The 15,057-nt window shown below is 44.3% G+C and overlaps 1 protein-coding gene across 3 annotated transcripts; it reads right to left on the bottom strand.

Annotated features, from left to right (window-relative positions):
* Window positions 1-2,036: 2,036 nt before the first annotated feature.
* On the bottom strand, window positions 2,037-14,672 carry trim13 (tripartite motif containing 13). Of its 3 annotated transcripts, none has more exons than XM_078231940.1 (4): window positions 14,584-14,672; window positions 7,791-7,872; window positions 2,958-3,827; window positions 2,037-2,198 (listed from the first exon to the last, which is right to left on the bottom strand). In XM_078231940.1, exons 3-4 carry the CDS (start codon window positions 3,819-3,821, stop codon window positions 2,058-2,060), a joined length of 1,005 nt encoding a protein of 334 aa, XP_078088066.1. In that variant the 5' UTR covers window positions 3,822-3,827; window positions 7,791-7,872; window positions 14,584-14,672; the 3' UTR covers window positions 2,037-2,057. The 3 variants fall into 3 exon arrangements, with proteins under 3 accessions (XP_078088066.1, XP_078088064.1, XP_078088065.1); XM_078231938.1 differs by adding an exon at window positions 4,004-4,071 and having other exon boundaries at window positions 2,042-3,827; window positions 14,584-14,657; XM_078231939.1 differs by having other exon boundaries at window positions 2,042-3,827; window positions 14,584-14,669.
* Between the last annotated feature and the right edge of the window lie 385 nt (window positions 14,673-15,057).

Consider the following 15,057-nt stretch of genomic DNA (forward strand, 5'->3'; position numbering starts at 1 on the left):
GAGGAAAAGAGAGGAGAGCAGAAGACAAGCATCACCTCAAAACAGAAGTGCAGACTCAGGACACTCATGGTTCTTGAGCAAGCAGTAATTTATGATAACATTGTGAAACAAAGCAAAAACATCCAATCAAATCATTTCTACCGATATGAAAAGAAAACGTAAGCCTCCAGTGCTTTGCTGTAGCCACTGTGTCTTAGACTTATGATTTTGGGTGATTTGATTTATTATTGTCACATGTATTAACATGCAGTGAAAAGTATTGTTTCTTGCGCGCTATACAGACAAAACATACCATTCATAGAGAAGGAAAGGAGAGACTGCAGAATGTAGTGTTGCAGTCATAGCTAGGGTGTAGAGAAAGATCAACTTAATGCGAGGTAAGTCCATTCAAAAGTCTGACAGCAGCAGGGAAGAAGCTGTTGAGTCAGTTGGTACATGACCTCAGACTTTTGTATCTTTTTCCCTAAGGAAGAAGGTAAAAGAGAGAATGTCTGGAGTGCATGGGGTCCTTAATTATGCTGGCTGCTTTGCCGAGGCAGTGGGAAGTGTAGACAGAGTCAATGGATGGGAGGCTGGTTTGCGTGATGGATTGGGCTACATTCACGACCTTTTGTAGTTCCTTGCGGCCTTGGACAGAGCAGGAGCCAAACCAAACTGTGATACAACCAGAAAGAATGCTTTCTGTGGTGCATCTGTAAAGGTTGGCGAGAGTCGTAGCTGACATGCCGAATTTCCTTAGTCTTCTGAGAAAGTAGAGGCATTGGTGGGCTTTTGTAACTATAACTTCATCCCCATTGATGTAGACAGGGGAACGTTCTCCTTTACGCTTCCTGAAGTCGATGACAATCTCCTTTGTTTTGTTGATAGAGGGAGAGATTATTGTTGCCACGCCAGTTCACCAGATTCTCTATCTGGGCGGCACGGTAGCACAGTGGTTAGCACTGCTGCTTCACAGCTCCAGGGACCTGGGTTCGATTCCCGGCTTGGGTCACTGTCTGTGTGGAGTTTGCACATTCTCCTCGTGTCTGCGTGGGTTTCCTCCGGGTGCTCCGGTTTCCTCCCACAGTCCAAAGATGTGCGGGTTAGGTTGATTGGCTATGCTAAAAAATTGCCCCTTAGTGTCCTGGGATGCATAGATTAGAGGGATTAGCAGGTAAAATATGTAGGGATATGGGGGTAGGGCCTGGGTGGGATTGTGGTCGGTGCAGACTCGATGGGCCGAATGGCCTCTTTCTGTACTGTAGGGTTTCTATGATTTCTATGATCTCATTCTTGTACTCTGTCTCGTAATTGTTTGAGATCTGACCCACTATGGTGGTGTCGTCAGCAAAACTTGAAAATCGAATTGGAGGGGAATTTGGCCACACAGTCATAGATGTACAAGGAGTATAGTAGGGGGCTGAGAACACAGCCTTGTGGGGCACCAGTGTTGAGGATGAACGTGGAGGTGTTGTTGCCTATCCTGACTGATTGTAATTTTGGGTGCTACATATAGGTGCCCCCCACACCCCCCTGCCCTGGTGGCTTGCACTGCTGCCTCTCAGCGCCAGGGACCCAGGTTCAACTCCAGCCTTTGGTCACTGTCTTTGTGGAGTTTGCACATTCTCCCCATGTCTGTGTGGACTTCCTCCGGGTGCTCCGGTTTCCTCCCACACTCCAAAGATATGCGGGTTAGGTTGATTGGTCATGCCCCTTAGTGTCAGGGAGTTAGCAGGATAAATAAATGGGGTTATGGGGATAGGGCCTGGGTGGGATTGTGGTCAGTGCAGACTCAATGGGCCAAATGGCCTCCTTCTGCACTGTAGGGATTCTATGATTATTCTCGATTTCTGCTCATCACCCATAGTAATGGAAGTTTCAACTCCTAAAAAAAAAACTGGAGGACAATTTGTGGGATATTTTAACAGAACAATGAAATGTAGTTCATCTACCAGATAAAAAGTACAAAGCATAACATCCGTGGATTGCATCATGTATGAGTCACTGTTATATTAGGATAATAGTATTTCTGAATTAATTTCCAAAATAGGCTGTTGGAAATGATTAAAACACATTTATTAAATACAAACATCCAGAATCAGTTTTTGTGAAATACATTCATAGCGCACAGCATGGTGTTCATCCACAGGAAAAATGAAAGTATATTCATTTTGGTAAAGCACATCTTTGTGAAAAGCTGCACTGATGCATTTCTCCTCCTGTTTTTAAAAAAAAAAAGTATCACTGTGCAAGCATGTCTAACTATACAATGAAAGTGGCAATTTAGAAGAATATTAATCATTACTCAATAGATCATTTGCATATCACCATGTTACAATATAAAATAAGTCTGAGGGAGACTACTGTTCAGTTACAACAGTCCCCAGTCATGTAGGCAGATGGATTCAACAGCTAAAATGTATCCATCTGATCAAATCATGAATCACTGCTATAAATTTAAAACTTGAACCTAAAAATAAAATCCCCAATTCACTAAAGTACTAAACATCCAAAATAATCAGGCCTCCTTTCACAATTTCTTGCATCTTCGGATCGTGAAAAAGATAGGTCACACATATCTGGTCCTAGAGATCTCAGACATGCAACACCTATGACGGTTGATGTGTAGTTCCAATTTAGCAGTAATCTTTCACACCCATTACAGTATTTCATATTTGCACAAATTCTGCTACCTTCTGCCACAACTCATGAATAATACTTTTACACCCTTGACACCCAAGTGAAAGTATGCCCACAATCTCACTATAGTGCAATAAGCCAGCAAGTGTGGTCATATGGCTTTCCAAAGCCTCAAAGCTGCCAAGTATTATCTCACTAGGCCAGAATGCTATGATAAGGAGCAGGAGGCTGATAATGGGAGGTGCAAATTCTCTACCTGACCATTTAGCAGGGTCTTTGAATCTGAAGGTATAATTCTCTGTAGGTAAAGTAACTTTATCAACATCCTTCAGCCTCACCTTATCCCAACGGCTTGTGTTAAAATTTTTCATTACAGGGTGCACCTCAAGATTTGTGCAAGAAGGCAATGGGGTTTCCTTTACAACTTTAATTTTACTGCGAAACTCTTGCATCTGCTGTAGAAATAAGACTGGGTCAGTGACATCCTTAAACGTCTCTGCCATAGTGATAGCCCTTTTCTGTTCTTCTAGGATCATCTTCAGTTGATTTATCTCTGGATCATAGGCCTGCATCACCACCAGCTTCATGGTTTCAAAATCAGAAAGAATCTCATTCTTCTTCTGCTCCAGTGTGTGCTGCAACTTGGTAAAATATTCCATCACCTTTTTTGCATCCTTGCTTATTAGCTGCAGGGATTTTTTCTTATCACTTTCTAACTTCTCCAGACATGTCTGCACATCAGCAGAACACCAAGTTTCTAGCCCTTGGAAAAGCCCATCAAAAGCTTCCCTCTCCTCTCTGTAGGCATCCTTGATGGCACAGAAGGAATGTCCTTCATGGTCTCCCATAGTGGCGCAAAACCCACAGATTAATTCAAGGTCCGTTGAACAAAAGATGTTCAATGGTTGCCCACTATGCTTCCTGCAGAGTGGCACTTTAGGTGTGTTCCGAATCCTGTTGTACTTCTCAATTATTCCCCTCAGCGAATAATTCACCTGCAAATTGTTAATTCCCATGATAGGGGTTTCTTTGCGACAGGTTGGACATTTGAAAGCAACTTTGCATTGCATACCTCTCCCACTTCCTTCCAAAATGCCTTCTAAACATCGCTTGCAGAAATTATGTGAACAAGGGAGAACTCGTGGGTCTTCAAATAAACAGCAACAGATGGGACATGTCAACTCTTCTTCAAACAATTCCATTGCTTTCTATTAAGAAAAAACACAGTATTAATTACCTGGTTGGTATTGGAACCCACGTTGTGATTTTTCTTTTTAAACAAATTGTTCACATAAAAATTTCATGATTTAATAAAACTCAATGAGTTGAGTGCCTGGTTTTAGTCAGGTTATGGAATGAAAAGAAACAATGGCAGATTTCTTACAGTTTATAGAGAAGCAGCAATAGAAAGCAGATGACTCATCTAACTTTAGTTAGGATGGAATATGGCACCTTGGGAAGAAAGAAGAATAGACTTTTACATACCAATAATTCATGCATTATGAAAAGGATATAGAGGCACTGGGGAGGGGCGCAGTGGTACTGTCATTGGACTAGTAATCCAGAGACCCAAGGCAATCATCTAGGGGCACAGGTTCAAATCTCACCTCGGCAGATGATGAAACCACGTCAGTCATCATAAAAACCCAACTGGTTCGCTAATGTCCAATCTGCCCTCCTTAGTCAATCTTACATGTGACTCCAGATCCACGGCAATGTGGTTGACTCTTAAATACCCTCTGAAATGGCCTAGCAAGCCACTCAAGTTGTATTCAACCACTAAAATGAAAATACAAAGGAATGAAACTGGACAGACCACCCGGAATCAACCTAGGCAAACCTAGCCCTGTTGACCCTGAAAAGTCCTCCTGGGGGCTTGTCCCAAAATTGGGAGAGCTAACCCACAGACTAGTCAAGCAACAGCCTGACGTAGTCATACCTTACAAATAATGTCCCAGATATCACCATCACTATTCTTGGCCATGTCCTGTCCCACCGACAGGGCAGACTAAGCCAAGGGGGTGGCACAGTGGTGTATAAGTCAGGAGAGTGTTGACCTGGGAGTCTTCAATGTCAACTCTGGATCCCACAAAGTTTCATGGCACCAGCTCAAACATGGGCAAGGGAATATCCTGCTGATTACCACCTACTGTGCCCCCTCATGAAGTGGAGATGCCGGCGTTGGACTGGGGTAAGCACAGTAAAAAGTCTCACAACACCAGGTTAAAGTCCAACAGGGTTATTTGGCAGCACTAGCTTTCAGAGTCTCAGGCTCCTTCATCGGGTGAGACATGTCATGAATCCATATGGCTGAACACCAAAGAAGCAGTGAGAGTGACAAGGGCACAGAATGTACTCTGGATGGAGGAATTCAATCTTCATCACCTAGAATGGCTTGCTAGTATCATCACAAACCGAACTGGCCAGGTCCTAAAGGACATAGCTGCTTAGACTGGGACTGCAGCAGGTGGTGAGGGAATCAACAAGAGGGAAAAACCTACTTGACCTCATCCACACCAACCTGCCTGCCACAGATGTATTTGTCCATGACAGTATAAGTAGGAGTGACCACCGCACAGTCCTTGTGGAGACAAAGTCCCATCTTCACACTGAGGATACCTTGCCCTCCATGTTATGTGGCGCTACCACTGTGCTAAATGGGATAGATTTCAAACAGATCAAGCAACTCAAGACTGCGCATCCATGAGGTCCTGTGGGCCATCAACAGCAGCACAATCTGTAACCTCATGGCCCAGTATATTCCCCACTCTACCATTAACACCAAGTCAGGGGATCAACCCTGGTTCAAAGAAGAGTGCAGGAGGGCCCCACAAATGACCTAACATACCTAAAAATGAAGCATCAACCTGGTGAAGCTAAAACATAAGACTAGCTGCATGCCAAACAGCATAAGCAGCAAGTAAAAGACAGAACTAAGCGATCCCACAATCAACAGATCAGATTCAAGCTTCGCAGTCCTGCCACACCCAGCAATGAATGGTGGACGACAATTAAATTACTTAGTGGAGGAGGAGGCTCCACAAATATCCCCATCCTCAGGATGGAAAAGTCCAACAATCTGTGCAATAGATAAAGCTGAAGGATTCCCAACAATCTCCAGCCAGAAATGCCAAATGGATTATCCATCTCAGCCTCTCCAGAGGTCCCCAGCATCACAGAGGTCAGTTTTTGGCCAATTCAATTCACTCCACATGATAACAAGCACTGGATATTGCAAAGGCTATGGGGCCCCAACAATATTTCTGAAGACTCATGCTCCAGAACTTGCCATGCTCCTAGCCAAGTTGTTAGAGGGCCGTTACAATGTGGAAAATTGCCCCAGTATGTCCTGTACACAATAAACAGGACTAATCCAACCCGGCCAATTACCGTTCCATCAGTCTACTCTCAATCATCAGCAAAGTGATGGAAGGCTCAACAACAGTGCTGTCAAGCGCGCTTACTCAGCAATAAGCTGCTCAGTTTGGGTTCTGCCAGGGTCACCTGGCTCCTGGCCTCATTACAGCCTTAGTTTAAACATGGACTGAAGAGCTGAATGCCAGAGGTGAGGCAAGAGTGACTGCCCATGACATCAGAAAGCAGTATTCCCAAGTACGGTTTGGAATGAGCCAAGTACAGTGGGGAAGGTCAACTAGGAGAGAAGAGAACATTAAATTAATACCAAAACAAAATCTTCAGCAGAATAAAGAGTATACCCAAAGCAAAGGAACCAATTTTGTCCTACAAGCAAAGAAATGTGTTTTTTTAAACTTTACTTCTCTTGCAATTCTCTTTAAAGTTGGGATTTAAGAAAACATGATGCCAAAAATTGAGATTCAACTCGCTTCAGGATAGGCCCACCACTGCTTCGAGCCAAGAATGCTGCCCCTTCTTAAGAAAAATTCATGGGATGTGGGCATTGCTGGCTAGGTCAAAATTTATTGCTCATCCCTGACTGCCTTCGAGAAGGTTGTGGTGTGCTGTCTTCCTGAACCGATGCAGTTCATGTGATATGGTTTTGATATATTTCCAAGATAGGTTGGTTAGTGGTTTGGAGGGGAACGCCCAGGTGGGTGGCGTTCCCATATGTCTTTTGCTCTTGTCCTTCTAGATGTAACAATTGCAAATTTGGAAGGTAATATCTCAGGAGCCTTGGTGAGTTCCTGCAGTACATGTTATAGATGGCACATACTGCTGCCAGTGTGTCACTGGTGGAGGGAGTGAATGTTTGTGGATGGGGTGCTAATCAAGTAGGCTCTTTTGTCCTGGATGGTGTCAAGTGTGAAAGTGTTGTTGGAGTTGCAGTCCAAAAACAACTGTACAGCATTCCATCACATTCCTGACTTGTGCCTTGTAGATGGTGGACAAGCTTTGAGGAGTCAGGTGGTGAGTAATGGGCCGCAGATCCTAGCCTATGACCTGCTCTTGTAGCCACAGTATATATTGCTAGTCTAGTTAAGTTTCTGGTCAATGGCAACACCCAGGATATTGAGTGGGGGATACAGCCATGGAGCAGTGTCAAGATGGTTGGATTCTCTCTTGTTGGGAGATGGTCATTGTCGACACTTCTGTGGCACAAATGTTACTGGCCAGCTGTCAACCCAAGCTTGGCTATTATTCAGGTCTTGCTGCATTTGGACTGCTTGCGAATGGTGAACATTGAGCAGTCATCAGCGAACCTCCCCATTTCTGACCTTATGATGGAAGGAAGGATATTGATGAAGTAGCTGGACATGGTGGGGCGGGAGACCCTGAAGTGATGTCCTGGAACGGAGATCACTGAGCTCCAACAACGATAACTATCTTCCTTTGTGCTAGATCTGACACCAACCAGTGAACCAGTTGGGCTTATACGAAAGGTCACTGATCAGATTTTAATTTTAATTTTCTGATTTTTCAAAATAAACAGAGTTCAAATTCTGATGACATTTGTTTCTTAATTCTTGGTCAAGGCCTCTGGATTACTAGCCCAGTAATATAATACCACCATACCCATGCTGACTAAAAAGATGTTGTCATCTTGGCCAGGTGTATATTAAAATAAATTTTTACTGGCTGCAAAGCAACTTCTAAGTGACACGTACCTGCACTAGTTTCAATAGCACTAACAGTTTATACCCAAAACTATTGATTTCATTATCTCAATCTTACAACTCAAAAATGCCACTTACCTTGCAGCTAATGAAATATCAAAGATCCTTTATAATGATCAACATATCCCATCACCTTCTACCATCCTGCCATTCACGTGGCCTGAAAAACAAAATTTATTTTGAATTCTACACATCAGGAATTCCACACAGACTATGAAAATGACCCAATGGAACATCAGTAACAAATGAATTCCATATTTGTTTGGTTGTTGGTTTAGAGGGGCTTGCAGACTTCCACTGTGCTAAGTCATAGAATCCCTACAGTGCAGAAGGAAGCCATTCGGCCCATCAAGTCTGCACCAACAATAATCCCACCCCAGGCCCTATCCCCACACATTTACCCCGCTAATCCCTCCAACCTACACATCCCGGGACAGTAAGGGGCAATTTAGCATGGCCAATCCACCTAACCTGCACATCTTTGGAATAAAGAAACATTTTTATTTTCACTGCCTGCCTAGTAACCTGAAGTGGCAGGTAGTTCACCCACTGTGGAATCCACCCAGTTTTTAATCCAATTAGATCATCATTCTCCCCATTAGCAACAACTTGTAGCAATGATGTAGCATTTTTAACTAAAACGCCCCAAGGCACAGGTGTCTCAAACAAAATTTGACACAACCTTATAAAGGAGATAGCTGGATAGATAATCAAAAGCTTGGTCAAAGAGGAATATTGAGGAACATTTTAAAGAGGAGGAGAAAGCAAGGAGGCAGAAAGATAGAAGGGCAAATTTTCCTGTTCCGCCCACCATTGGAGCGGACGAGGGGTGGACCACGGAAAGGTCCACTGACCTCGAGCGGGATTTTTCAATTTTGGGGTGAGCACAGCAGGAAAATCCTGCCCAGGGAAATCCTGCCCAGGGAGAATTCCAGAACTCAGGACCTTGGCAGCTGAATGCACAGCCACCTATGGCAGAGTGATTAAAAACAGGGTTGCTAAAAAGACCAGAATTAAAGGAACACCAATTACTCAGTGTTGTAAAGCTGGAAGAGATTAGCAAGAGAGCAAAGGCCTGGACCATGGAGGGAGAATGTTAAAAATCGAGGTGTCACTTAACCAGAAGCTGATATAGGTTAGTGAGCATGGGTGATAGAAAATGTTCCTTCTCAAGTTGTGTGAGTGTGTGGCTGTGCTACAGGAATCTACCATGCAGGGGGTAAACCAGTCTTAACACAAGCAGTGGTCCTTTAAGACCTTTGCAAGTGTGGTCAAGTGGCAATCTTAAAAGAGACTTACAGGCCATGCACAGCAAAGGGAAATTAATAAAGCATCGGTGAATTGAGACTTGACGCAAGTTACATCAGGTACAGCAGAGTTTTGGATTACCTCATGTTTATGGAGGGAGAACATGGGAGACCAACCAGGAGTGCACTGGAATAACCAAGCCTAGAGGTAACAGAAGTCATGGAGGAGGGTTGCAGCAGAAGATAGCTGAGGCAAGAGCAGGATCAGAGATGTTACGGAGGTAGAAATAAGGGGTCTTTGTGATGGCACAGATCAAATACAACAGATGAGTGATCTGTTCCACCAAATAACTGCCAAGCAGCAAAGATGGAAATACACCCCAAAAATCACATACACAGCACACAGAAAATCTCCTCTCTTCTGCCAATGACTGCTCCCCACTCAAATCAGAGATAGCAGAGACCCACCTTTGCAAGTCTCATAAGTGCTAGATACCAATTTGAATTCCAATGCAAACGGTTCTTGCCTTTGCCAATCATCTGATGTCAATAATATTAATATCTTAAAGTGAGTAAGACTGGAATGGGTTTGGAGTGAATGTGTATTAATATATAGAGAGCATGATGAGTAAGATTGGTGAGCTTAGGGCATGAAATGCTGCATAGCATTGATATAATGACTCAAACCAAAGGACAGAAATAGGCCCATAATATTCCTGGTTATAATGTATTTAGGAAAGCTAGGGAAGGAATAAAAGGCAGCACTGAAAGATATTGTTACAGTAGTGGAAAGGGATGACATGACGCACTTGATGGTTCAAAGACAGAGGGGGCAATCTTCCCAAAAAAAATTCAAAGTGTCATAAAAGTCTGAAAATGAGAGTGTCCCACACCAATTTATTTGAGCGAGTTCGGCACTGCAATCTCCCACATTCTTTGGGGGGGGGGGGGGGGGGGGGGGGGGGGCAAGCGGGGTGGAGCCCAAGTACGCCAGGGAAGCCATCTACAGAGTGTTCGGACGCCATGGCACAGGGTGCCCCGAGTTCCCTCCTCCCACGGACATCGCACCCCACCCCCCCCCCCCCGCCCCATCAGCAGGGTTGCTAACTCCCACATTAACACGGGTCACTGGAATCATGACCTTCCCAATGAGTCCCCTGGCAGACCTCCAAAGTGCTCTTCCCCCTTGCTTAACCACCCCCCCTACATAAACACTTCCTCTCAGGCCCCACCCCTTGGCACTGCCCTGGCACACAGTACCCATCCAGGCACTGCCAGGGTGCCAGGTGGGCACTGCCCATCCACCAGGTGGCTTTAATGGCCTCCAATCCCCTCAGTGAGGCCATGGCGCCTGGTCTCTGCTGATTCTCACTTGTGTAAGGCAAGTCCTTTAATTCTCATTAGTCAGCCTCTTGTCCTTTCAAATTGGGTTTTTTTTTATTCTTGCCCGCAATCTTCCTGGATCGCCACGCTGATCAACCGGCACTGCAAGCCAGTATGATCACACCCAGAATCTATTCGGTTAGAATCAAGAAATAATAGAGGAGGTATTATACAGCTGAATGTACATTATAGCCACCAAATAGAAGGAAGGAGATGGAGGAGGAAATTTGTATGGAAATTCCAAAGGTACAAGAAGTATAAAATTAGTGGTAACATGGGACACTTGATTACCCCAACATTGCCCTTATTGCTGTAATTTTCTGGTCTAAGAGGGAGGAAAAATTCCTGAAATGTATAAGAATTTTCTTGGTCAGTTTGTTTCTAGCCCAATAATGAAGGAAGCACTGCTGGATCTGTTTTGAGGATTGAGGTTGGGCAAGTAGAGGACATTTCAGTATTTAAGCATTTGGGAAACATTGATCATAATATCAAGTTTAGAATAATTATGGAAAAAGGCAAGGAACAATCAAACAAAAATAAATAAATTGGAAGGGCTAATTTAAAATGAGTTGAAAGGGAAAGGGGGGGGTGTAAGCCAGGTGGATTAGAATAAAAAATAGGCAGGTAAAAGCATGGGAAGCCTTCAAAGAGTACAGACTAGACATACTCCCACATGAAGGAAAGGAAGGGCATTCGAAGCTCCCACAATCACTAAAGTTTGAGATTACAATGAAACAGAAAAAGGAGACTCATGATAAATGCCAGGCTTATGATACAGAAGAAAACCATGCCGAATACAGAAAGTACAAGAGGAACTGAAAAAGAAGTTGAGAAGCAAAGAGTGTGTGAAAATATATTAGAAGGTAACAGAAATGGGAGCCTAAAAGTCTTTCTAAAAGATATAAATAGTAAAAGAGTAGTCAAAGGAAGGATGGTGCCTATAAAGAAGTCTTGTGGAAGTGGAAGCTACAGCTGAGATTTAATTCTTTGCATCTGTCTTTAATATTGCTCATAATGTTACTGTAAAGGAGGAGGCAGGGAGAGAAATATAAGACAGGATAAAAACATAAAAAGGGTCATTAAAAGGTAGGGCGTGCTCAAAGTAGAACAGAAAGCCAGTTCACTTGGGATACATCCTAGATTGTTGAGGAAAGGGTGGCAATTACAGCAGTTCTGGATTCTTCTATCCTCCTCATGTATGGGAAAATGCCAGAGGATTGCAAATGTCACCCATTTAAAAAAAGGGAGAGGAATAAACCAGGAAACTATGGTCAGTTAACCCAATGTTAGTGATCGGCAAACAATAATTCAAGATAAAATAAATTGTCACTGGAAAAAAAGGGTTAATAAAATAAAAGCCAACACAGCGAACCATTTTTAACTAAATTGAAATTGCGAGTAGGTGAATGAAGGTATTGTGGTTTATACTGGGTATATGGGGAGTTGATAACATATTTATCATATCCGACCAAACCCTTGAAATATTATCAGTACAGCACAAAAACAGATGCTTCAGTCCTCCAAGCCTGCGCCGATTATGTTGTCCTATCTAGACCAACCGCCTGTATCGCTCTATTTCCCATCTGTTCATGTGTCTATCCAGATAAGTCTAAATGTTGCTAACATGTCTGCCTCAACCACCTCACTTGGCAGTGCATTCCAGGCCCCCACCCCGCTGTGTAAAAAATCTTCTCCTGCACATCTCCACTGAACCTTTCCGCCCTCAACTTGAACTTGTGCCCCCTTGTAATTGTCATTTCTGCCTTGGGAAAAAATTTCCAACTGTTCACCCCATCTATACCCCTCATAATTTTATGAACTTCTATCAGGTCACCCCTCGGCCTCCATCATTCCAGGGAGAACAATCCCAGTTTATTCAATCTCTCCTCACAATATTACCCTCCATAACCAGGCAATATCCTGGTAAACCTTTTCTATACTCTCTCCAAAGCCTCCACATCCTTCTGATAGTGTGGTGACCAGAATTGGACACAGTATTCCAAATGTGGCCTGACCAACGTTTTATATAACTAACATAATTTGCCAACTTTTATACTCGATGCCCTGGCCAATGAAGGCAAGCATGCCATATGCTTTCTTCACCACCTTTTCCACCTGTGCTGCCACTTTTAAGGATCTGTGGACCTGCACACCCAGATCTGTGTGTGTGTCTATGCTCCTGATGATTCTGCCATTTATTTTATAGCTCCCACCTGAATTGGACCGACCAAAATGCATCACCTCACATTTCTCCGCCCAATTTTCCAGCCTATCTATATTCTGTTGTATTCTCTGACAATCTTCACCACTATCCGCAACTCCAGCAATCTTAGTATCATCCGCAAACTTGCTAATCAGACCAGCTACGTTTTCTTCCAAGTCAACAGCAGAGGTCCCAGCACTGATCCTTGCGGAATACCACTAGTCACAGACCTTCATTCAGAAAAACACCCTTCCACCGTACCCTCTGTCTTCTATGGCCAAGTCAGTTCTGAACCCATCTAGCTAGTTCACCCCTGATTCTGTGTGATTTAATCTTTTGCACCAGCCTGCCATGAGGGACGTTGTCAAATGCTTTACTAAAGTCCATGGTAGACAACATCCACAGCCCTTCAATCATTTTTGTCACCTCCTCAAAGGCTCAACTAAATTAGTGAGACACAACCTCCCTCATACAAAACCATGCTGTCACTAATAAGACCATTCAATTCCAAATGTTCATAGATCCCAAGAATCTGCTCCAACAATTTCACTATCACTGACATCAAGCTCACTGGCCTATAATTACCCAGGTTATCCTTGCTACCCTTCTTAAATAACAGGACAACATTGGCCACAGAGGACTGGAGGATAGCCAATGAGGAAACAAAGATTTCTGTTAAGAGGCCAGCAATTTCATCTCTTGTCTCCCATCTGAGATAGATGCCATCTGGCCCTGGGGATTTGTCTACCTTAATGCTTTTTAATACCACATATCACTTCCTCCTTTATAATGATGACTTGTTCTAAAGGGTTTACAAATCCCTCTGAGACACGGTAGCACAGTGGTTAGCACTGCTGCTTCACAGCTCCAGGGACCTGGGTTCGATTCCCGGCTTGGGTCATTGTCTGTGTGGAGTTTGCACATTCTCCTCGTGTCTGCATGGGTTTCCTCTGGGTGCTCCGGTTTCCTCCCACAGTCCAAAGATGTTCAGGTTAGGTTGATTAGCCATGCTAAAATTGCCCTCAGTGTCCTGGGATGCGTAGGTTAGAGGGATTAGTGGGTAAATATGTAAGGATATGGAGGTAGGACCTGGATGGGATTGTGGTCGGTGCAGACTCGATGGGCCGAATGGCCTCCTTCTGTGCTGTAGGGTTTCTAAGATTTCTAAGACACCAATCAACCAACTGTCCCCCTCAATTATCATAGAATCCTACAGTGCAGAAGGAGGCCTTTCAGGCCCATCAAGTCTGCACCGACCACAATCCCACCCAGGCCCTATCCCCATAACTATGCATTTATCCTAGCTAGTCCCCCTGACAGTAAGGGGTAATTTAGCACGGCCAATCCACCTAACCCACACATCTTTGGACTGTGGGAGGAAACCCACACAGACACAGGAAGAACGTGCAAACTCCACACAGACAGTGACCCAAGCCAGGAATCAAACCCAGGTCCCTGGCGCTGTGAGGCAGCAGTGCTAACCACTGTGCCACCCTTTGTGAATACCAATGCAAAGTACTCATTTAGAATCTCACCCACTTCCTCCTTTGAAATATTTAAAGATACGTGCAGGTTAGGTGGATTGGCTATGCTAAATTAGTGTCAGGGGGCGGGGTAGCAGGGTGAATAGAATATATTGAGTTACAGGGATAGGGCGGGGTTGTTGTTAGTGCAGACACGATGGACCCCTTCTGCATTGCAGGAATTCTATGAGATATAATCATATTGGACCAAACCCATTTCATTCCCTTCCGAGGCTATAGGTTGCAGCGTGTTGTCCGCTCCAATACAGAGCCAAGCCGACAGAATCAGCTGGCAACACTCACAATGGCGCTTCCCTCAACAGGAGCTGCAGCAACAAGCCCTGTGTGGGTGATAGAAGAGCAGGCAGCTACCTCCTCACTCCATCAGAGCAGGCCACCATGCATAACCACATCCACATTTAGCAATTGTTATGTAAAGGCGAAACACATTAGACTAACACTGCGCTGCCAACCACACAACACAAAGAAGCATTTGCGGCTGAATATTGTCTTACCCGTTCGCTGTCTCCCGCCCAGCATCGGATCGCTCCAGCCTGACTCACAGTGAGGCGGCTGTGCTGCTTTATAGCACTCGGGCTGTACTGAGCAGGCGTGAGCGCAGAGTATTCAAGCAGCACACACACTTTGAACATACTCTGCATGGCACGCTGGGAGTCAAATTGGGAGGTTTCCTTCTTTTTAAAGAAGGAAGTTAAGAAGTGACAACATGAAACCTAAAACAGCCAGCAAAGGTTACCAAAACTAGCAGCAAAAGTTGTTTATATATGTCAAAGAGAATAGTAATATGGGAAATGTAGACCCATTTAAGGGTGGCACGGTGGCAAAGTGGTTAGCACTGCTGCCTCACAGTGCCAGGCCGCCCCCCCATTACTTACCTGTGACCTGGGTCGTTCCATGATCCCAAGACTCCAGTGCCCAACTCCAGTCGTTCCATGATCCCAAGACTTCCGGCAGCAGCCAACACCTCA

The sequence above is a fragment of the Mustelus asterias genome, chromosome 17 (genome assembly GCF_964213995.1).
Source record: "Mustelus asterias chromosome 17, sMusAst1.hap1.1, whole genome shotgun sequence".
Classification (NCBI taxonomy): domain Eukaryota; kingdom Metazoa; phylum Chordata; class Chondrichthyes; order Carcharhiniformes; family Triakidae; genus Mustelus; species Mustelus asterias.

Coding starts and splice junctions, on each gene's coding strand:
- trim13 (XM_078231939.1), bottom strand. CDS start 3,821: ATGGAATTGTTTGAAGAAGAGTTGACATGTCCCATCTGTTGCTGTTTA.